The sequence below is a fragment of the Pseudopipra pipra genome, chromosome 1 (genome assembly GCF_036250125.1).
Source record: "Pseudopipra pipra isolate bDixPip1 chromosome 1, bDixPip1.hap1, whole genome shotgun sequence".
Classification (NCBI taxonomy): Eukaryota; Metazoa; Chordata; class Aves; order Passeriformes; family Pipridae; genus Pseudopipra; species Pseudopipra pipra.
Genome location: NC_087549.1, coordinates 26,943,745 through 26,966,352, shown reverse-complemented (window position 1 = coordinate 26,966,352; position 22,608 = coordinate 26,943,745). Strand labels below are relative to the sequence as shown.

Sequence of the window (22,608 nt, the reverse complement as noted above, 5' to 3'; positions counted from 1 at the left end):
AAAAGTGTTAAAATATGAGGAGTTCAATTTTTTTTCCCTTTTACATGATGTTTTGACAAATCTCAAAAAAAAAAGTGAAACTATATATTGTAATTAATTCATAGGTGGTTATTATTCGTAGAGGGCCTCATTTGTGAAACAGTTCTGCAGTATTTCTGATTTTGAGATTTCATTGAGTCATTCCTGGATGTGCAATAGATGGGTAATTCTTTATGACGTAACGTTAAATTTTCTCTGTTTTGATGTCATTTTATGTATTAAATAACAAGTAATACACAAATAAAGATGTTCCCACATAGCAGTGGAACATTCATCTCACTGCTAATGCAGCAGAACTTTATTTTTGAAAGAGATTTGGGTTTTTGTCATATACTTTTTTTGTCATATACATGTCAAATACTCCATTTGTGGAATAAGTAACATACAGAATTTAGTCACCCAGCTTTTACTCAGGCAAACTTCCAGCTGATTCTGGTTGAGCTGCCAACCTTTTCTTTGATTAAAGCCTTTCAACTTCTCTAAAGTACAGATGTACAGAATGTGTAGCCTGCAGAGTCATATATAGCTTGCAAAGTGAATGCTTAATTTTGTCATGGTGCATTCCTTGGTTGGCTGGTCAGCCCTGAAGCCTGCCCATACAATTTCTTGGCTCAGCCTCTGCACAATGTTTTTAGTTCACAAAACTGTTCATCCAATGAGGTCTGAAAGGGGATAGGGAGAGAGAGGAGATGCGAACCCATGGAAGAGAAAAAAGTAATTGAGAATTAAATTTAAACATATCTTCAGCCTTTTGTTTAATACTGCATCTGGCACTGTGATGAGTTGATGCAGAAGGCTGACAGTGTGGGAGCTCCTTGTTAGGAGGCTGTATCCCTCTCAGCTGTGGCACTCATAAAACCTGTAGTTCACAGGTATGATATAGCTCAGCCCCAAAAGACATGGGTTTCACTTTGCACCGTCGGTCAAGATCTGTGATGTAGGTGAACAATTGGAGCATTGGTTGAAAGTACACACCACAAAGCCAGAAAGTGTAAATACTGCTTTTTATAAAATAGCCTTTATTTTTGAAGTGGCTAGTTTAGATATCAAAGTTCTTCAGCTTGTTAGCTGTATCAACTGCTTACTCTTCAGAGAGCAGGCCCAACCCCTTGAGAAGATCAAGCGTGTAGATCAACAGCCCAGTGGGGTGGACTATCTAAGTCTTTCCCATGTTTACTTGCCAAAGACAACTGGAGCAGATGTTTATGCTTTCAGAGGACTGGCAATAATTCTGCAATCTGCTTCCCCCTTGTGGATTTTGTGATTTTGTTTTTTGACAATGGTTTTGTTACATTGTCCCCTGTCCCAGGCTAAAACATCCCAACACACAGCACCACAGCTGTCTGCTCTGAGCCACGCTGGTCACAAAACCAGGTCACTTATTAGAAGTATAAGGGTAGGAGAGAGAAGGGTAGAGAAAAACATAAGGACCCTCAGCAACAGTAGGGCAGTAGCAAGGAAAAGGATAACTGTGGGAAACCAGAGGAAAAAATAGAAAAGAGTACATGCAACAGTTAAGAGCAAATTGAGCAACAGGAACAGCAATAAGAATGCAAGGATAAACAGGAGAGGGAAGAGAAGAAGCAGAAACAAGATGGAGGAAGAGAAAAGGGAGAGCATGGATCAAACAAGAAACAAGTGGTCCTGAAATGCAATCTAAGCTTTAATTCCTAGGACACCAGTTCTCTCTTCAGGCTCAAGGTTAAGAATGTAAATTATTTGTCCCATTGTGCCAGGAGAGGAGGGAAAGAAGAGAAGCTGAAGTAGTAGTCTCTACTTTTATCTTCTGTACCCAATAGCAAAGTCACACCAGCCCTGAATTCAGAAGCTTGAATTCAGCAAGACAATAGATGGGGCCAGAGCCCAAAACATCATCTATTTCTTTTGTGACTCTTTAATTTCAACTTTAAGGATCTCTCCTTCTCCTGCTCTGGGGGATGGTGACATACTAATGATCAGAGACTCCTTACTGGTTACTCTCTGCATAACTGCAGGCTTAGCATCTGCCTTTGGCTCGCTCTTTGGAGCAGGGGGTGCAGAGGAGGCTGCGGGCTTCTCAGGCATCTTCTCCTCTTCTTTAGGCTTAGTCTCTGTTTCAGCTTTAGCTTCCTAGAAACAAGAAGTTTAATGTTTTCCAATACCGCAGAAGAAATTCTGGAAGTAGTTCTATTTTGTATATGCCATGGAAAGGCACAGCATGGCAACTGTGATTAACGGTATGCAACATATGTAAATTTCTATTTAGATGCTTGAGAATCAGTTTCTGAATGAGAAATGTAATTTCAGAATTAGAATATCAGCGTAAAACCTAGGAAAAGGTTGTGGATAATGATAGTATCTGCTTCTTACTAATATAGCAGGATGAAACAGGCCCGTTTTGGGGCACAGAACCCTGCCTCAGGTCTTGCTTTCCTTTATGTACTTACACTAGTGGAGAAAGAAAAAGTGTTACATAAATCTTGGCATACTACCCACAGCCCCAGTTCCTTGGCCAAGACTATTTGCAATTAAGTTCACAAGTAACATTAAACTGAGCAATGTTTCTGCTCTAATCATAGTGTTGTAATTATTTGTGTAAGTTCTTTATTTAACTTAAATAAAACCCCAGCCAGTTCAGCTGTAAAGAAAAGGATTCTGTCAACTTTGGGTAAATATGTAGAACTGAGCAGGTTCATTTCTCAGAATATAGTATAATGTTGGAGTTGTTTTTTATCAGTTAAAATAACAGTTTTCTCATAAGTGCAATATATTAGAGATTTAATCAGTTTTGTCTGTGTGGGCTACGCTTTACATTTTGTCTTCAGGATTTGTAACAACCAGAGACCTGACACTGAATTGGAAAGTTCACCATGTGCCCGAGTCAGCTGGATCAGATTACTGTGTTAAGACATTTCTGTATTTACTGTTGTTTACGTAAAATTAGAAGATCAGATGCCCTTGGGGCCTTTGTAAAGTCTATTTTATAGACTTTGAGGATTTTTGTTTGCTTACTTTTTTTTTCTCTGCTCTGCATAGAGTCCAGGTTCACAAAGATTTGAGCCAAATATTAGAATCAGTGTTTACAGAGATTAGGAAAGTGGTTATATCTCAGCTACTGGGAGTTTTTGCTGTTGATTGCAGTAAGTCTAAATTTTCATCTACTCTGCCCAAGCCCTCCCAGTATCTTTCAGCACCTGGAAGATTCTACTCTATTTTCTGTGGCTTTACCTCAGCGTCTTGTTGTCTCTTCAGCTGCAGCAGCTTAGCAAGGCCATCTTTTCCTCTGGCTCCAAGCATCGCTTTAAACAATTTTGGAGTTTCCTGTTTCTGCCCGAAGAGACTGGCCAAGCCTCGTGGTTGTTGTACTGGTGGTCCTGGAGGAGGTTTCCCCTTCTGTTTCAGCAGCACCCTGGAGATGGAAGGGAACGAGGACACAAAACAGTGCTGTGAAAAGGAGCAAAGTTCCTGCTAAGATGAAATGCCACATTCATGCATGAAAATCTGGCTGCTTTTACAGACAAACTTTATTTGGTTCCCAGGTCCAGTGATAAGAGCAAAACTGGAAATGGTAAGGGTTTTATCCCAGGCTCTGGTAGAGTTAGAGGAAACTGTTCAAATTTGGAGTTGCTTATCTATATCCTGGAGAATAAACAGGTGCTGGCTCAAATTAAGGTGTCACAAAGCAGATGAGAGTTTTATAGGGAGAAAAGAGGTGTGGAGGGGGATGGGTGCCCCATACCTGAGGTGTCAGTCTCTTACCTGGACTTCTGGATGCAAATTCAGAGAGCATTTAATGCTCCATTGGGAGTCCAGCTGATACTTGTGGAAGTAATAGTTTACCAAACTAAATTCCAGCATGGCTCATCTCTCATAGGTCAGGTTAGACAGTGGTACTTATTTTTGGTCTTCTTCGGTAGAAGACGACACCCTGAAGATATGAACATTACTGCCAATCATATGGCAGACTAGATTTTCACACCATTCTGTAGCTGTACTGGTTTGCAGCCATAATGACAAGAAGTGAGAATGAATGTCGAGGGTAAAGATTTGATGACAGATCTGAGATAGATGAAACCAGTGAAAAGCAGAGGGTTCCCCTGCTTTCAGTGTCTATTAGATTACTGTACAGTTTTCAAGGCAACTGTTCTATCCTTGCAAGGCTTAAGGCTCTTTATGAACAAGGACTATACCTGCAGTCTGTCATACAGCAAATCCTATAATATTATAATTTTCTCCAGCATCATCTACTTTGGTACTCGAGTAATTTCAGAAGTGGAGCTTTTACTTTTTTTTTCAGTTTTATTGTCATAAATTAAAAAAGTCCACTTCAGCAACTTGCATGGCTTTGTTATGTAAAGAGGTGGGTATCGGGCAGGTGGTGACAGAACACATTTCTTGCTTGAATAAATCTTCTGAGTTTTTAAATAAACTCAGGAGCCTTTTAAAGTTGTCAGATGGCCCCAGAAAACTCTAATGTAAACCTACCAGGGCAAAGCAACTGGCAACTTCTTTCCAAAACTGAACATAACTGCAATCCTTATCAAATCAGTGCACACATTTCCTCTTGGTGCCTAGTTTTGGCAGAATTAGTGGACGCCTAGACAACTGGGCAAAATACTTGACCTTCAGCACAGGGCAGGTACTGCATATGTTTAAAATTAAACAGAATATCCTGTATTTAGTCTGGTATCTAGAGAGGGCTGTGAGCTCAAATGGGAGTGCAGGTACTAAGGCTGGATGATTAAGCTCTGCAGTTGAGAAAGACTATTTGGTGGAAGCAGAATTTAATGGATTGGCAAAATATGATCAGAGTGGGCAAGAAGTCAGAAGAGGTAATGTGGGGCAGAGAGAAATAACAAGTAATGATGGTCGTACTACTGTTTAAATAGAAGCTAGAGAAAAGTCAGGAAAGATAAATTCTGGGGACCATGGAGCACTGGATTTGTTCTGCTTTTCTACATTTTGATGCTGGTTTTGAAAATTGGGCAATAAGCACGTTCCGTGTCTAGGATCCTTGTTCCTCAGGGGCATGATGATTCTCAAGGTAGTTTGACAACCAGAACTGTTGCAACATGCTGAATACAGCCATCTGCTAGCACTTCCATGAAACAAAATATCACTCCTGTGCTATGTTTAGTCTTCTCTGATGAAATTTCAAGTCTGGGACCAACCTTCCAACCTTTGATAGCAATTCAAGGCAACAATTGAGAACAACAGGAGTGCTGAAGTATACTAATGACGACAAACTGTTTTGAGTTTTTGGACCTTTTACAATGTAGCAAGGTACTAATTTTGTCATAATTTTATGCTTTTGAACAAAATGCACAGCTTTCTAATCTGTGTACTCCCATCTTGTCGGGCCTTATTTTAAATCCATTCCTAACTGCTGCATAAGGTTTTGGAAATGCATACAGTGCTATGGGTGCATTGAAGCATATCTTTGTAGAATTGTGTTTTATTGCATCTTTGAAAACCTACTCCTTAACTGACATCTCTTCTGCAGTTTCTTTCTTGACTATGTAAGGAGTCCTGGTATGTATCCTTATCTCCTATTTGTTTTGTTACCTTAAATACGATGCAGAAGGCAACTACATTCAGGATTTCATTCTACTTACCACACTTACACAGCCCTTGGGATTCCTGCCAAGACCCTGCTTTCCACTATAAAATACCAGGCTAATCTGACCTCTAAATACAAATGTGTTTACATCTCTTACTCTTCCACAAAAGGAATTTGTCTAGAAGTCACAACCGTCCATTCTGCTTAAACTAAATGATATGACTTAAAAACTGTTGTTAGGACATACTTTGCTTTCTTCATGAGAAGCTTTTCTGAGTCAGGGTAGTGCCTCAAGATTTCATTTAGTGTTTTCTTGTCCAAAATGAAAAGGTTCGCAAAACCATGAGCCACCACGTTGGCAGTCCTTCGATTTCCTCCACCTGCAGCTAGTAGGCTGGAATGAAAATAAACATCATCAGTCACATTGTTACTTGCCCTGGTGAGGAACCTCTTTGCTAGTGGTTCTCCATTAAAGTCATTGTAAAGCTGACTTATGTACCTGGCTGTTCAATCTGATGTTCTGTAAAGGCCCTGTACAATTTGGATTAAAAATATGTTCTTGTCTCAGGAAGGCAAATTGTCACTGGCAGTCAGGTAGATGCTAAGGACTGTAAAAAGTTTTGCTACACAGAGACATTTGTGTTAAGAGACACCCACAGCAAGGCCTGCACTTGTTTTAGTCCTCATGTGAACTTGGCATTTCTTCAATTTTATTGTTGAAAATTATTTACATCAAAAGTAGGCCAGCTTTATTTACAGTGAATGAATGATTCTCCAAGAATTTTATTTTTCTTGAGTAAATAATTTCTGCCAGACTCTGGTTTTCAGTTTTCTCACATAACATATCTCATGTTTGAATGTTGGCAAGTTGAATGACACAGATTAGGAAGGTCTTCCAGACTGACACTTACAAATGTGTCTGCCAGAAAAAGAGGGGGGGTTTGTTTTGAAAGTAAGGCATTAGACCAGTTTAGCCAGCAGCAGTTGGTCATAGGAAGGATACTTAAAACAAAAAAAATATGTCCAAATAACAATTAAATTTTTCATCTTGCATTAAACAAATGAAGAGACTTCGCCTCTCAGCTGTGGTGATAAGCAAGAGAATTTGCATTCTGCTCTTAGTACTAAAATTGCTCCATCGCTGTATTCAAGATCTACCCTAAAATTTTTCCCTTGAAGATTTCCCAGTGAATTAATATTTTTAGACAACCTTTGGTATTATCTCAATTTGAAATTATTAATAAAAAAATGGTCTGAGCCCATTAAAACAAGAATTGATACCTATCTAAAATATTAATCAAAGTTATATAAGTATTTGTTTTAATATTAAATATATTTCTAGAACACATTTCTAAATATTGCATCATACAGATAATATATTTAATTTATAAAGGACAGTAGGAGATCTCTGCAACTGTGTGTGCAAGGCTGTTTTTACATGCACACAAAGAGTGTTTTTCTGCAAGCCAAGACAGCAATCAGTATATGAACTCAAGCTGAAAATACAGTTTGATGTCTTCTCTTTAAACAATTCTGTACAATTCTTGAGATAGAATAAAACTCTTTGCATAACACGAAAAGCAACTAAAGAAAATTGCAAACAGCTTTTGAGCTCTGATGAATCATTTCTCAACAAGTCATTGAAAAATCATTTTTAGGCTTTCCTAACAGAAAGCTCATTTTATCAAGGTAGATGAGGACTAAAGCGATCAGCTTTTTCATTATGGTGATGATGTGAGGTGAATTTTACAAGTAAAGCAGTCTCTGCTCAAAAAGAATCATCAGTGTTATGTATGTCAGCATTGAATCTGTTTTGGTTAGTGTATGAATAGTTACATGACTAAATATTTTAAAATAGATACATTTGCCTTGCAATGGTTCTTGGAAATGTAATATCTATTTTAATTGTGAAATTTGCTTTATTTACCTAATGTTTTTTACTTCAGTTCTTAGCCTGAAATGCTGTAATATTAGTATGAGTTAATAACTTTTGAATTCTTATGCTAGCAAATTAATTTTCAAGCTGTTAAGTTATCAAAGTGATGACCCAGCTTATCTATTTGCTTTTTATAGCTGATCTCTGTAAGAAGCTGGTGCTCATTGAAATTAGCGAACAGATCAGGAAATGGTGTGTGTTATCAGCTGAACGTGCAGGGTTGTGGTGGCTCAACCTGGCACCTCCGTGCCTGTGAAGAGAACTGGTAAGTCAGGAAAGAGGAATAGGTCTGAATCTTGCTTCCAAGCAGGATTTCAAGCTCCAAAGGGCAAACTCATTGAAAAGCAGCAGCTACCACTTCGAGGGAAATCCTGGACCAAAGTGATGGAAAATGTCATCTTTCACAGAACTAAATATTCCTGGTAGTTTTGATTTTTTAAATAAAGTTTAAAATTACAAAACAGCTGAAAGCTAAAGCTGAGATCAAACATTTAGGGATCTTCCTGTCAAAAATTTACATAAGATGGAGAAATGTTTTAGTTTTTCCAGAATTACCATTTTCTGATAGGAAATAGCTCTAGTAAAATACCAGTAAATGGATGAATGAGGACATCTGGCTTAAAATGTAACTTTCTCTGGGCTAATGAAGTGTTGTTATAACTGAATTTCTCTCTTTGTGAATTGTGTGTGCTGACAGGCTCTCATTAAGGCAACAGTCTGTTTGCTTCTGATTCTGAAATTATTTTACTTCCCCAAACTGATATCTATGCAGGCAGGGCAGGATGTTAATTGGAACTCCTATTACTTAATCTCTTTCTGTAATAATTTTCAAGGACGAAATTGGCAAAGGACGTGTTTGATTATTAGTCTTCCATTGGCAGTCTAATATAATTCAGGGAATTTTTTTGAAATACACAGTTTTTATTTTCTTCAATTCGTTTGCCACTGGAGACTTTTTAAGCATCATTTACATGCATTTTTAACAGAGTGAGATTAAATAGCAAGTGTTTTATCAATCATATACTTAAACCACTCAGAAAGAAGCTGATGTATTTCTCTAAAGAAATCTTGAATTGGCAATCAGAAGGAAATCTGCCTGATATCAGGCTATAACCACACTATGTAGTGAGGGGAAAATTTCTATGTCCTAAGTAAGTATTTCTTCCATTAAAAAATATTTTTTTCCATTTTCCTCTGGTATTCTGTATTCAGAAGACCTTGACAAAACTTACATAGAAAGGCACAATACAAACTCATTATTTTCTAGTGTTTTGCCACAAGGAAGAGTATATCTCTACCAATACACTTAGTGCTTCATGTCTGCCAGTTACTGCGGTTTTTCTCCTCAAGTTTATCCACTGCCTGACATTTTATATGCAAATTACATGTGTCTGAATGAGTTTACTGCTGCAGTAGGTCAGTGATGAATAAAACAAGACTAGAAGTGTAGCGTTATAGCATTGCTGAGGGTTTTCCTGGACATATTGGCAATTATGTAAAGAGTAACAGATATTGGGAAATGAATCTTTAAAAGTTGTTGTGTGGTTTTCACATGGAAACAAGCACTCACCTGTATCGGATCAAAAGTGTGAAAATCCCTTCCTTGTTTTGAAACCAATCATTATAATTTCTCAGTTTAAAATATAAAGTTCTCACTCCATGTGTGTGTTAAATATTGGGGCTGCTTTAGTTTTTCCTTTTGTCTTTTCATTATTCAGTCCTTAGTGGTGATTTCATTCTCAACCTTTCCACATAATTTACAATGCAGCCTTTTGTTTGGAGGCTTTGCTTGGGTAGTATATTGTTACACAGAGAAATAATAACCTCCAAATAACCTTTTTTCAAAGAGCTGGTATAGTTTCACTTTCCCACTCAATGAAGAAGTTCATTATCTATTGGATATATCAGATGTTTTCCACTTGAAGTCTATGCAAGTTCTGCACACACATCACTGGATAAACAGAATGTTTCCCCTACTACAAACAGAGACACAAGTAGAAGACAAATGTAAACCTGACACAGAGCTGATTACCGCTTTTCAAAAGGCAGATTAAACCTACCAGCAAGAGGATTAACAGTAACAGGAAAGCAGCTGGAAGAAACCAAGGATCCAGTTTATCACATGTGGCAGCACATGTATTTTATTAGTTTTCCTCGGGCCAACCTCAGCAGGGGAGTGCAGTGCCTGAAAACTAGCACTTGATTGGCTCATTGGGGAACATAGCACATAAGAGTTAATGGATTTTGCATAGCAAGCACATGGAGAATATAAAAAACATTTGTAGCCACCAGAAAAAAAATGTCTCCTCCAGATAAACTCAGACAAAAAAAATATGGTCTATCAGCTTTTTTCTTGTGTCGTATGCTCTTAAATAAATATTTTTTCAAATTAGGATGCCTGATTTTCGTCAATTTAATCCCTACTTCAGCTCTAAATGAACTATTTTTATTTGCTATTTTAGGTTTTTTTATCGATTTTGTGGGAAATTAATTTTCATCTTTGCCTTCTGCTGTTTAAGGGCACCTCGGCTCATTATACAGGCAATAAAATGCATTTGGTCCTGCTGTATTGCAGACAGTGTAACAGGGAGATGTGTCAAATCTTTTAAGTGCCAAAGAAGAAATTTGTCTGTATATCCCTGTGTACATTGACCAAAACATTGGTCTCAGATCTTGCCATATTTATTGCTTATGCTTTGCTTGGATTTTCCTTCCCTTACCTTCATCTCCTTGCTCAGTGTCCTCTTTGTTGATCCTACTTACTTTTGAGCCTCTCTATGGTAGCTGTCATGCTTACCACAGAGAAGTTAAACAACCATTGATTACTTGACTAGTTCCAAAGAAAGTATTAAAACCAGTGATGAACGTACCTGATCTCCCCAAATACAGCTCCTGCTCTTAGTGTAACCAGGACTTTTGTACCATCAGGACCTCCAAGGACTTGAACTTCACCCTGTTTGATGATGTACATCTCTCTGCCAATCTCTCCCTGGGCACACAAACACATAAAGAGCCCATGTTTTAGCAGTGTTTTTTGTTGTTAGAACAATATGCCAGTTTCCAGGTTTACCAATATTATGAGGCAAAGCAGCAATTTCATCTTAAAAGTCAAAAGGCTGCAACAGTGTAGCCAGGACTGAAAATGTATGGACTTGAACTTCCTGTCTCTTCACTTGGTCCTCCAAGCCTGCATGCAGCATCTCCTTGGTAGAGTAGGATGAGATGCAACATGCATCCAAGCAGGAGGTGGTTCCAACAGGGTTTTATTCCCTACTGTGTGTGTAAAATTTGAGAGCATATTTGTTATTACACAGAATACCTTATTTACTTTTATGCTGTCTTAATTCAGTTAGGATTCATTTTATTTAAAGACATTGTTGACCAATATATGAACTCTTTTTCTTATGTAATATGATTATTATTTCAACAAGACAAAAATGCTCACCTTTTTGCAGACAAAGTCACCAGGTAAATACACAATGGATTTCAACCTTAGCAGCATGTCATATATCATCTGGGTATCACAGCCCTGTTAAAATAGTTAGAGTTGATTGCTCCGTTAATTCAGTAGCAAAAGCGACTATTAGTGCTTACACTGGCTTCAAAGCCCAACAATATAGGAATGACCAAGGGATTAATAAGTGGAATGGAAACTCAAATCATCATAAAGATCAGCTATTAGAGCTGAGAAAAGACTGAGGGTTGTTATTTCAAATACTTATAAAGTTCTCTATGGCTGGAACATCTTTTCATTTTTTACAAAGTGAGCTTCTGTACATCCAAATTTGCTGTGGAAGCTCAGTTAGTGTTATGATCAGAGCTTTATGGGTCTGTTATGGGAATCTTATGGGAATTTTTTTTTATTGATCCAGGAGAAAAAAACAGATCACATCAAATGTTGGTATAAATCTGTGAATTCCATGTCTTCAGGAAATGTGGAAAAACCATACAACCATGTAACATTTATACAGATATTTCATGTGATTTCTTAAAAATATCCTAATAAGCAAATTTCCTTTATGTCAAGACTACTTCTAAAAATTCAGAGTCTTCTTAGTTTTGTCTCAGAAAGCCAATTTTAAGTACACATTTAAATTTCAGCTCCGGAAAACTACTATAATAAATAAAGAGAAAGCTCCTTTGGACAAAAACTTACTAAAATGCAGCATTCACTACATGAAAGTTATGTTGCCAGAACACATAGCATGGGAGATCTTTCAGGCAGAGCTGGGCAGCATACAGCAAGGTGAAATGTGCTAAAAATTAGATTATTCTATGTCTGACTCTTCAGATTAATTAACTCACAGTCTGACCATACCATCAGCTTTAATATGTTGTCATAACAGGACTGTGTCTTAGTCTTATTTACTTTTTTTAAAAATCACTGCCTTGACAAAAAACCACATTCAAATGCAGGCACTTGGCTTTATTTGCCATTAATTGAGACATTTCTTAGACTTATTTTGCCTTGCGTATTTACGAACATGTCCTTAAGTATTGCAAGATGCACAGAACAAGGTTTCTGTCTCAGGAATACCACCCATTTCTGCATTCTTTTGTAAAATTACTTGCTTTGAATAAGTCCACTTTATTGACAATGGCAAAGTTCACATCAATTGCGATGGCTAATTGCATTCTTGTTGGCATCTGCTCCAGTAATTCTGATTCATCTGAAAAAAAAAAAAAAGGAAGAATGGAGGAATGTCCATAAAAATGAGCTTTGTACAGAAAAATAACTTAATGGAGCTATTTATGAGTTCACGTGAGAAAGCTGCTAATAGGTTTTTACTAAGATGTTTAATATATCTTGTCTAAAATTATTACCAGAACATTATATTAATGAATTGAATTTGTGAAGTAGTAAGTGTCATATTGCTTTGTAGTTTCCTTTTTTCCCAAAGTAAGTTGAGCAGCCTCCTCTCACTTCCCGCATGTAATTCAGAAAAGGAGAAATGTGAATTTTACCTTATACCTGTATCTATACACTTTCACTTGGGCATGCTAAATAACTGGAATTGTAAATCCTTACCCAGCATTCCCTGAGAGTCCCATGTGTATTCATACCAAGTTCGAACACGATTTTGGACCAATCTTGGAATAGAATAAGTGTTCATATAGGAGACAGTGTTATCCACACAGGAACGAAAGTAGTTCTGTCCTGCTGTTGCTGCTCCAATTACATCTCTCATCTGCAAACATCAGTTGTTGTTACACATTTCAGCAAAAATAGTCTTGATTTTAATATCTTTCCAACAGTATATAAAAATAATGAAACACTTGTTTGCAAAATCACTGAATAATAATACATTCAGCTGCATGTTTTGAATAGGTGCTTCATCCGCTCTTTCAGAAGCATTACAGATTTAATCTGATTGTGTTGGAAAGTGTAATTATGGTTTTAGAGGAATCATTTCTGGGGTTTAGCTTATTCTTCTGTCTCATATTTCTGGACATGGATGAAAATTATAGATAATGCTTTTCTTAAAAATCCATAATAAAGCTATTCTGCATTTGGCATGCAATGCAAGTCAGAAGTGAAGCAAACTGGGCTGAATTTCTATAATAACATCATCTGACACCATTAGAACTGAGATTGTGCCACTGTTTAAGTAGTTAAGAGATCAATCCTAAGTACTGTGAGCTGAAAGCTGACCTAAAAGTTTTTAGTGCAGGAACATTATTGAACATTTCAACACAAATGTAATTCAGTTTTTAGAAAGTGGATGATTTAGTGTTCATAGATATTCCATCTTCAAAAGCTGAAGTATTTAAATGTGTTTTTAGTGGAATCTGGAAGCTTCATCTGGCAGCTGCCAAGGATTAGCGTCAAGGATTCAGCCGTGTTGCTCTTTATTACAAGGATGCATTTGATTGCAATGGGAATAACAATATTTAAGCAAGTGTGCTAAACCAGGAATAACTCAGTTATTTTAAGAGCTCTTTGTAAACAGGAACTATAACAAACAAACTGCAATGAAGCAATTTGTGTGTTAAGCTTTAAAGTTTGAGTCTGCAAATGACTACACTGGTTGCAAAAACTAATCTGCAAAATCTTCTTAGGGAATGAGGCTTTCATTGGCAATTACAAAAATTTAGGAATCAATTATAAATGTGAAAACTCTGAAGTTTAATTCTATGTACTTGTTTTCCAGATGAAATATTTTATATGAATGCTTTCTTTTATTTTTGGTAATTCTTGGTTTTGGATGAATTTAAAATCCTATAGGCAAGACTCTCTTTTGTGACACTCACCTCTTCTTACACTTCTAAAGACCAAGAAACATATGCAATTTTTAACTGTTTGGTTGAAATTTTCAAATACTGTATTAAAAATAAAAAGTTTCAGGGTTTTTGGGGTTTTTTTGATAATTCTTTCTATAACAGGCATATACAAATCAAAAAGTCTGGAATGATTTCTACAGAAACTGATAAGACACAATCTCACATAGGAACCACAGCATTTGTTTTTCTGTAAGCAAGGTATTTTAAAACCTGTGGATTTAAAACTGGAAATATTTGGAAATATAACTGATTTGCTATGCTATGGTCCTTTTTTTACCCTCCTGCCAAATGAGAACCAAGAGAAACAGAAACCAGTTGATTTTCAGATTAACATATATATATTATAATTTGTGGAAGAGACCAGAATTCTAGTTCAGCAAAAATCATGGGATTTCCATTAACAGTATTCTATTGGTAGTAGTACTGAACGTGACTTATTCAACAACTATAATTTTTATATCAGATTTAACAGTAAAACATGAATGTCAAGGAACTGTCTCCTTAGCTGTGAGTAAGTAAAAAAAAGGAATTATAAATAGTTTCAAGAATCATCTGTGTCCTGCAGAGTCTTGGCTTTAAATCAGCTTCTGTGCAAAATAGCTACAAAAATGGTAACTGATTAAACACATCTGTTTGTCAGAAGAATAAGTGATGACAGTAGAATAGAGGATGGAAGCTAAACTTTTTCCCAGAACTAAACTCCGTTAAATTGAATATATTATCACTACATTGCAATAATTTGAACATAACTTGTTATCGATTTTTTTTTTAATGTACCTGACCAATTAAGCTGGAGAAGACAAAGACACCCATGAAATAATTCAGCAGTTGAAAAACTATCTCAAACAGCGTTTGTGGTTCTGCAAGGCCACCGATGGTGATTAAACTGCGAACCGCCCAGTAGTAACACCTCAGATACCTGTGGATACAAACAGCACTTTTATTAGAGACTGTAGGTACTTATGTGGTTGAAGTTAAACATATACCTGTCTGAGTTGGCCACTTTTCAGTTCAAAAGACTTTCAGCATTTTTATAAAGGGTTATGAATTTACAAATGCTATAGTTACATAAATCAGGTTGAGCTGAATGTTCTCACTGACAGCAAAATAAGAATATATGGGAAGTGCAGTACTTGCTTACTGTTTTCTAGTAATACTCTATGAAGTGTTACAGATGACTCCTGTAAAAAGTTGCCAAGATGGACATTACAGAGTTAGGATGCTACCAGTGAAGATGTCATGACATTAAAAGCAGTGTAAAAATGTTAGAGACTTCCCAGAATCTCTCTGTAGCAGTATACTAGATGCTCAGACATCTGAAGGTCTCTTTCATGGCTTTCACTTGATGATACCAGTACGAATTTGTGGGAACGACAAATGCAGTGTTCTTCTTGTGTCCATTCCTACCCCTTTAACCATGCTGGTCTTCCTCCCACTCTGCTTCACAGCAGCCTTTATTGGCTCTACCTCCTGGGTTATGTCAAACAGAAGTTACATGCTTGCTCAAGCTGTGTGTTTATCCAGCTTCTCCAAACCACTCAGCACTGAAAGGTTGATTCCTGTATTAACGTCTCCTAGTTGCTGGCCTTCACTACTCCTGTCACCTTAACAAACACTTTCCTGCCTTCTCCACTACTTTGCCTCCTTCCAGGGGAGACCTGTCCATTAATGGCTACAAAACCACTTTAAGACTTTTATCAGAATTCTCTTGACCTAGAATCCAAATAAATACAGCAGTAAGCAGTGGTCAGTCACTAAAACTCTGCTTCAGTGAATGGCTTATATTAACTCCTTCACAGTATCCATCTGCTGTCTGTTACTTTTCATACCTGAAGTGTGAGCTGTGTGGACAAAATTTTTTGTTCTGTTTGTACAGCCCTCTTTGTACAGCCTTCATGACAGAGCCTATTGCATTCAAGTTGAATATTTCTATTATTATGATAACACAAGTTTGTGAAAGCAACAAAAGGCGTGGACAGAATGTTTTGGAAAAGTGCCTTGGCATCTCTAAAATTCTGGTTTAAATTTCATTCTAGAACATGGCACCACAAGTAATGCAAATCGTTGTCAGAAGTATGCTATCATTTTCTTCTTTTCTGAGCAAACAAGTCTTGGTTTAGGTATACTTTTAAAAGCCTCCTATTAATTAGAAGCTAACTTGCTACATTTCTGTACTATCAGACTTCAGCTTCACTGATGATTAGGAGTGGAAGTTCATTTTCCTTAATTTTACAGTGAGATTTTCTATTATTTCAGCTATGACTATTGCTTTTGAAGCGGTGATGACTCCTTCTATTTGTTGAATTTTATTGAGTTTGAAATAATAATTAAAAAAACAAACAAAAACCTCCCAAACACTAAAACACAGAAGAAAGACTTTTGGGAATGTTCATTTTGAATTAGAAATTCTAGCATGCATCTTCTTATGCTTACCCTGAATCTGAGGCCACCTGATCTGCTTGCAGACCTCAGGTGTACTTTTTATTTATTTCTCTCTACTTTTAAACTCCTCTCTTGTTAAGATATGAACTCCACTACTATTAATAAGTGGTTCCTGTGATAATACAAATGTAGAGTTTGTTTTGTGCAAATGTGAGAAAATAATCTCACAACCAATTCCAATGAGGGTTTTTTTATTTAAATCACTCGAAAGTCTTTCCAAGTTTTTCACCTAAAATTTGCTTTACCAAGCAATTGATTTCTGCTTTTCGTTACCAAGGCATTTTTTTCTTGGTTGCAGATTAATGAAATGCAGTAACAATGATCATATTTACCACAGTTTTCTAGTTTTAGATTTTAACAGCCAGAACTGGCCATTTTCATTTAGAGTCCTTAAATTAAAAAATTAATTGCATATTTGCTGTCATATCATTTTTATATGTTAGGACTGCAAAATGAACCTCTGGCTTATACCACTATAGTATTTTCACCTGGGTTAAAAAAAAAAGAAATCAAATATGCATGTTTCCAACTAAGTATGCATAAGTTGCAGCTTTAACCTAGAGTTCTGTAGCATAAAAAAATAGTATGAAAAAGATGCAGATCTGTTTTGAAAGAATGACAGATTTGAGTATAAAATGATGCCTCTAGTTTGGCTAATAGGAATTACCATAAAAGGTATATTAATATCATATTTGTTTGCCATAACTGAGAATGTTGTAGTGCTTGAAACATGTATAATTTAGTAATATAAAAGTAAAGAAATTAACATTACTTCTGTTCTAGTTACTATAGGAAACAAAAGTAATTAACTAACTCCTTCGCCTACAATGGCCCTGCATGCTAAGCTTCCTGACTCCATCATGATAGAAAATATAATTTTATTTCTCGGAATGTCTACACAGAATGAAAGCAGCTCCTCAAAGGAATTTTTCTTTGCATTGTTGTATATACAAAATGTGAGAGTTTTTTTGACATCTACTTACTCCTTTCTGAAGATGTAGTTAATACACTATATTCTTCTTTAATTTTACTTAAAAAGAAACTTTCTACTGGCAAAGTCACATGATATTCACTATCTCTTAGGGACAGGTTTTCTCCATTTATGCATTTTTGGTTTTATTTTAATCTGAAAGTTACAGAGTTGAAATACAGAGCAGCTTGCTTTCTTCCCTAATAAAGGGAGAAATGAGATTGTAAATTTTGTTTAAGGAAACCCAGGAAAAAACAAACTCCTATTTCAACAGTATTAGCAGCTCTGCTTCCTACTAGCTTGTGTCTGGAAACCATCACTGTTCACCATACAGCTTACTGCCCTGCTATAAATTTACTGTTGAAGCAAACAACATGAGACAAGAAAGGGATTTTTCCCTCTGCTCATCATAGAGAGTATGTTTATCCTTCAGGCAATCAAACTATTAGATTTTTCCCTAAAATAAGTCCAAGGTATGAAAACATTCAGGAACACTGCAAATCAGTTACCTTATAATATTATGCCAATAGAAATATCTTTTTCATAAAAGTCCATTTTAAAATACACTAAACTTCTTACATGGTTTTGGTTAATGTGGTAAATCAAGTCTTTGTGCATGTGGCTCTCAGTTTTTCAGGTTGTATTTACATACTCATTTCAGCCCAGGGAAGCATTATTTCAGGGCTATCACATTTGACCCTCTCACATTACAATCAAGATGGGTTTAAGCAGAGTAAAGAAGTGGCCTTTATAAACTGGTAATCTAACGACCTCCTTGGTACCTCTTTTTCTAGACTGATGTGCTCATCAGGTATGGGTATGATGATCTCAGACAGAATGGAGTAAACTAGAAAGCTTTTACCTAAAATGTATGGCTGCAGGTAGCAGGTCTGAAAGCATTGGGTGTGTGATATATGAGGTGGGCTGTGCATTCACAGCTTGTCTGGAAGCACAAAACTGCCTTTGTATAGCAAGTGCTGTGATTGTAACACAACAGACCTATTGCAAGACCAATGTACAGCTGATACCCATGAGACACATTCTAAGATTTGCCAGTCTTACTGCTCATTGGACAATGCATACTAAAGAAGTGGAGTTGTTCTAGACACATACAGTGACCATTTTCTGGGACTTACAGATGTCCACTAAGTCTGTACCCAGAGCAGAAGGGCAGCAAGCTAAAGAGGAACATAATTGAGATGCAAATAGGTGTCTGAAAGAAGTTTGCAGATTGCTTGTGGATGACTTGCAAACAGCAGAAGTATACCATGAGGAAAATGAAATTATTTGTTTTGCCTAAATTTACTGCTGACCTGGAGGGTATGCATGAGAATTTCACCTCTCTAGTTTTAGTTTCTCTATGGACAGTGATGAAAGAGAGATACTTCCTTCGGACAAATCAGAACAATGATATTACATTCCTGCCTTGAATCCTTTTCTAAAGGATTTGTCCATTTTCCCCAGGAATTAGGGAGATTGATCTCTTGCTTAGGTAGTTAAATTAGATTGTAAATAAGCACATACAGTTCAAATTCTCCACTTAATTAAGAGGCCTTTTCAATATCATGCTGCTGTGCTTGTATAGACTCTACACTATGGTGTTGCAGTAGTGCTGCTGCACTTCTGCATTAGGGGAGGGCGAGGTCTGTCTGCCTAATTATATCAAGCTCGTGAGTGCACTTTTAATGCTGGGAACACCTTGTGTGGCTAATTTGGGTGTGTTGCAGGGAAGTAAAGTAAAGTAAAAGACTGCCTTTTGCACGTCAGGCTTTGACTGTAGGCTGCCCTGCAAAAAAGCTCAAGTCTTCTTGGATTGACACTAACGCTTTAAAATCTGGACAAGAACTGGAAAAGAATAGAGATAGCAGAGATTTGCAAAAGAGCTATTTTGATAATTTTTCTCATTGTTTGAGTGTGTATACAGCTGTTAGTTATGGATTTAATTAATCAGTTAGTATGCCTGCTCAGTAACATATATGTAATCAAATTGATAAAGGAATCTTTTGCCTGTTTATTCTTTTTAGCCTGGAAAAGAAAAAAAAAGTATCCTAGAAGTGTTGACATTTTTAAGAACTGGTTTTAGCCATAACTAGCAATATTTTATGGACACAGCAGGGATTCTTCACAAAACATTAATGCCACTAAATGAGTGCCAGATCATTTGCTTTGGGTCAGTGTAATCTGAGACCACTAGAATTTTGGTTTATTTGTCAGACTACTCACTGTCATTTTTTAAAATTAACTAGGTAGCTATGTTTGCCTAATTTTCTTTCTGAATGTGTTCCCATTCTTTGTGAGACTATTTTGCTTCAAATATTGTCAACCCTGAATACTATGTGAAAGGAAATTATGTTGTGCCATAATATATTCTGCAGCACTGGTAAATTTTCATGACAGATTTTCCCCATACTGTTCTTAAATCCTGCTCTCCAAATAAATGAATACCTAGATACCTGGAAGTATCTTATTTGATAGGTTTAAGTTCTGATTGCATCTCCAATTGTAACAAATGTTCACACAGTGCCTCTCTGTCAAAAATCCCTGAATATTTGACAATTAGATAATATATCATGCCTGATTCTCTAAGGCAATGACTATTCCATACAGAAGGCATTTGCTGTTAGTGGGATACAAAGCTGTACTTTATTAAATGCTGCTCAGCCTGGGTTCTTTGGGTTCCATGTACATGGCACCATATAATCCAGTGTGAGTTAGATACTGGCAAAAGAACAAAGTCATAAATTCACCAAGCAATGTCAAGATGAGATAAATTAATGGCTTAATGAGGTTTACATGGATATATGATAGAATCGTAGGATCATTGAATGGTTTGGGTTGGAAGGGATCAACACCCCTACCATGGGCAAGAATACCACCCACTAGAACAGATTTCACTCAGACTCCCATCCAATCTGGCCTCTCTGGGCAACCTGTTCCGGTACCTCACCACCATTATAGTAAGGAATTTCTCTGTAATATCTAATCTAAACTTTCCCTCTTTCAGTTTAAAGCCATCCGCCTTGTCCTATCTCTACATGCCCTTGTAAAAAAGTCCTTCTTTAGCTTTCTTGTAGGCCCTTTTAAGTACTGGAAGGCTGCTGTAAGGTCTCCTCAGAGCCTTCTCTTCTCTAGGCTGCACAGTCCCAAATTTCCTAACCTGTCTTCATAGGACAGGTACTCCTGTGGTTAACTTAGTAGCTCTCCTCTGGACTCGTTCCAATAGGTCAACAACTTTCTTGTGTTAAGATATACGCATGTCCTAATATGTATTTTATTTAAGCATCTCAGTTTAATGCAGATCTTGAATTACCGGTTTATTATTATTGTTTATAAAATAAATCTGCCCTAAATTCCATGCAATTTCAGTGTGACTTCATTTGAGAAATGTTTTTGTCTCCTCATGGAAGAGATATCACAAAATATTAAAAAACCCGGCCATTGCCTCTGGGTACAAATGCATTGTCTGTGATCAAAGTAGTAAATAATTTCTACCAATTGTTTCTCTGAGTGAAATGCCAAACATTTTTGTCTGTGAAAACTGGGAAGACTTTCTTTCCTGTTCCCTAAACTTTTTTGAAGAAGCATTAAAAAACTTGAAGACCAAGTAAACTCTAATTTCAGAATTTTCAGGTTTTTTTAGTCTAACTTACCTTATTTTTAATTATGAGGAAAATATTCCCAAGAATGACATTAACAAAAATAGCTATAATGGAAATTAGTTTTGCATTTTTCTTGTCAGATTTCTGGAAGCCTTGATTCTGCGAATAAATACCTGTCTGTAACTCCATTTACATAAGTGGTCCCACTGAGCTCCATGACCCTGCTTTCAAATGCCTGACTGCAGTACTGAAGCTGTGTATTTTAGTGGTGTGTGGAAACTTCAGACATGTAATTTTTTTTGAGATATAACCCTAATTATAAAAAAATCAGTGCTGCTTTATATGAAGTGCGTTTTGCTTTCAAAGCCTCTTATCCTTCAAGATAGGGACTTCACATTAAACTTGTGAAGTCTGACAAAACTGCAGACAGGAGCACATGTCCAAGAAAAAGGTGAAAAGTTCTTTAAAAGGAGGTTTATGACAGCAGTAAGATATGTGGTTTTGCAAAGAATGTAATTAATGAACAAACTGAACTTCTGTGGCTTTATATTATGACATCGATTCAGTTCTATGAGATATGGTTTTATAAAACTACACACAAAATATATTATGACTTTGCTATTTTCTCTTAGTTCCTCTTAATCATCTTAATAAATGTTCCTTACCTGGTGCCCAACCTAGTGTTCTCATAAGGAGAGTGTGGAAAAGTGTGCCAATATCCAGTCCTTCCCACTGGTAACACTGCCACATTTTTAAGCATGATCTTCCCAAAAGATGAGAGAAAGTTGGTGGAATTTTTTCAGACCAATCACCACAGTGTAGAGGGACTAAAATATTGCACTTTAGTGGTAGAATGCTGTGTGGCAGCAAAAAACCCCTCTAAACTATTCCTCTCTTTCCTTTGACAGATTGCTATATAATCCTTCGAATGGTTCCCATGTGATATGCAATCAGTAAGTTTAATTTATGACCCTTGTTACTTTCTAAATGTTTAATTAAGTTGGTGCTTTACACTGACTCATAAACCTATAAAAGCTGAAAGTGGTAAACTGATTATTCACTGCACCTGCCCTCCCAATATGTTTGTAATGAAAGCTGCTAATCAGCAGTCATGGTGCTAAAAGTTTGCTATTCAAGCACTTGTAAAGTAAGGGCATACCCTGCAAGCAAAGGCTTGGGAAAAGGAGGGGGAGGCAGGAAGGAGCAAAATTAACAAAAATCTCTTGCAAGAGAAAAGGACTTACATGTTTCCTTCACCATCGTACACCCATCTAGTGCTGCCAAGTCCTTCATAGTCTGAAGCCCAATAATACAGGCATGCATTAATGTGTAAGATAAAGAGCAAGTATCCAGTTGTTCGAATGACCCTATAAAAGTCAACAGATTCCTGTAAAACAACTTACATTTTTCCTTCCTTTTAATATAGAACCCATTCCTTTTTTGCATCGACAATGTTAATATTACGTGTCTACTAGGTAGTTCCCCATTTGTACTGATTCTATGAAAAAAATAGCTGGCAGTTACCCATCTCTCACATTTGTCCAAAGTCAAAAAAATGTCTTTCCTAGAATATTTGACATGGGGTAACTGTTAAATTATGGTTCCCTGAGGAGTTTATAATCAACTTCTTTAAACGGCTATGAATATTTACACAAATTTGAAGCTACATTAATGAGGCTAGAGGGTGCAAACTAATGCATTTGACAAACTCTCTTCAAGATAGGCTCTAAACTTGAGAACCAAAGCTGAGAAATGTCTGAGGTCAGAAATGAACTGCTTTGAAAGAGCTGTGCTAGGAAGC

At 36.7% G+C, this 22,608-nt stretch overlaps 1 protein-coding gene across 1 annotated transcript in view; it reads right to left on the bottom strand.

Moving 5' to 3' along the window:
* Positions 1-1,044: 1,044 nt before the first annotated feature.
* CNGB3 (cyclic nucleotide gated channel subunit beta 3) overlaps positions 1,045-22,608 on the bottom strand; it is a 59,687-nt gene continuing 38,123 nt past the window's right edge. The window contains exons 10-18 of the mRNA XM_064640542.1: positions 22,052-22,174; positions 14,574-14,715; positions 12,544-12,703; positions 12,087-12,184; positions 10,960-11,043; positions 10,385-10,503; positions 5,826-5,972; positions 3,247-3,427; positions 1,045-2,148 (exon numbers count right to left, since the gene is read on the bottom strand). Of these exons, the coding sequence (XP_064496612.1) occupies positions 1,915-2,148; positions 3,247-3,427; positions 5,826-5,972; positions 10,385-10,503; positions 10,960-11,043; positions 12,087-12,184; positions 12,544-12,703; positions 14,574-14,715; positions 22,052-22,174 (1,288 nt within the window). The 3' untranslated portion in view covers positions 1,045-1,914. The remainder of the gene's footprint in view (positions 2,149-3,246; positions 3,428-5,825; positions 5,973-10,384; positions 10,504-10,959; positions 11,044-12,086; positions 12,185-12,543; positions 12,704-14,573; positions 14,716-22,051; positions 22,175-22,608) is intronic.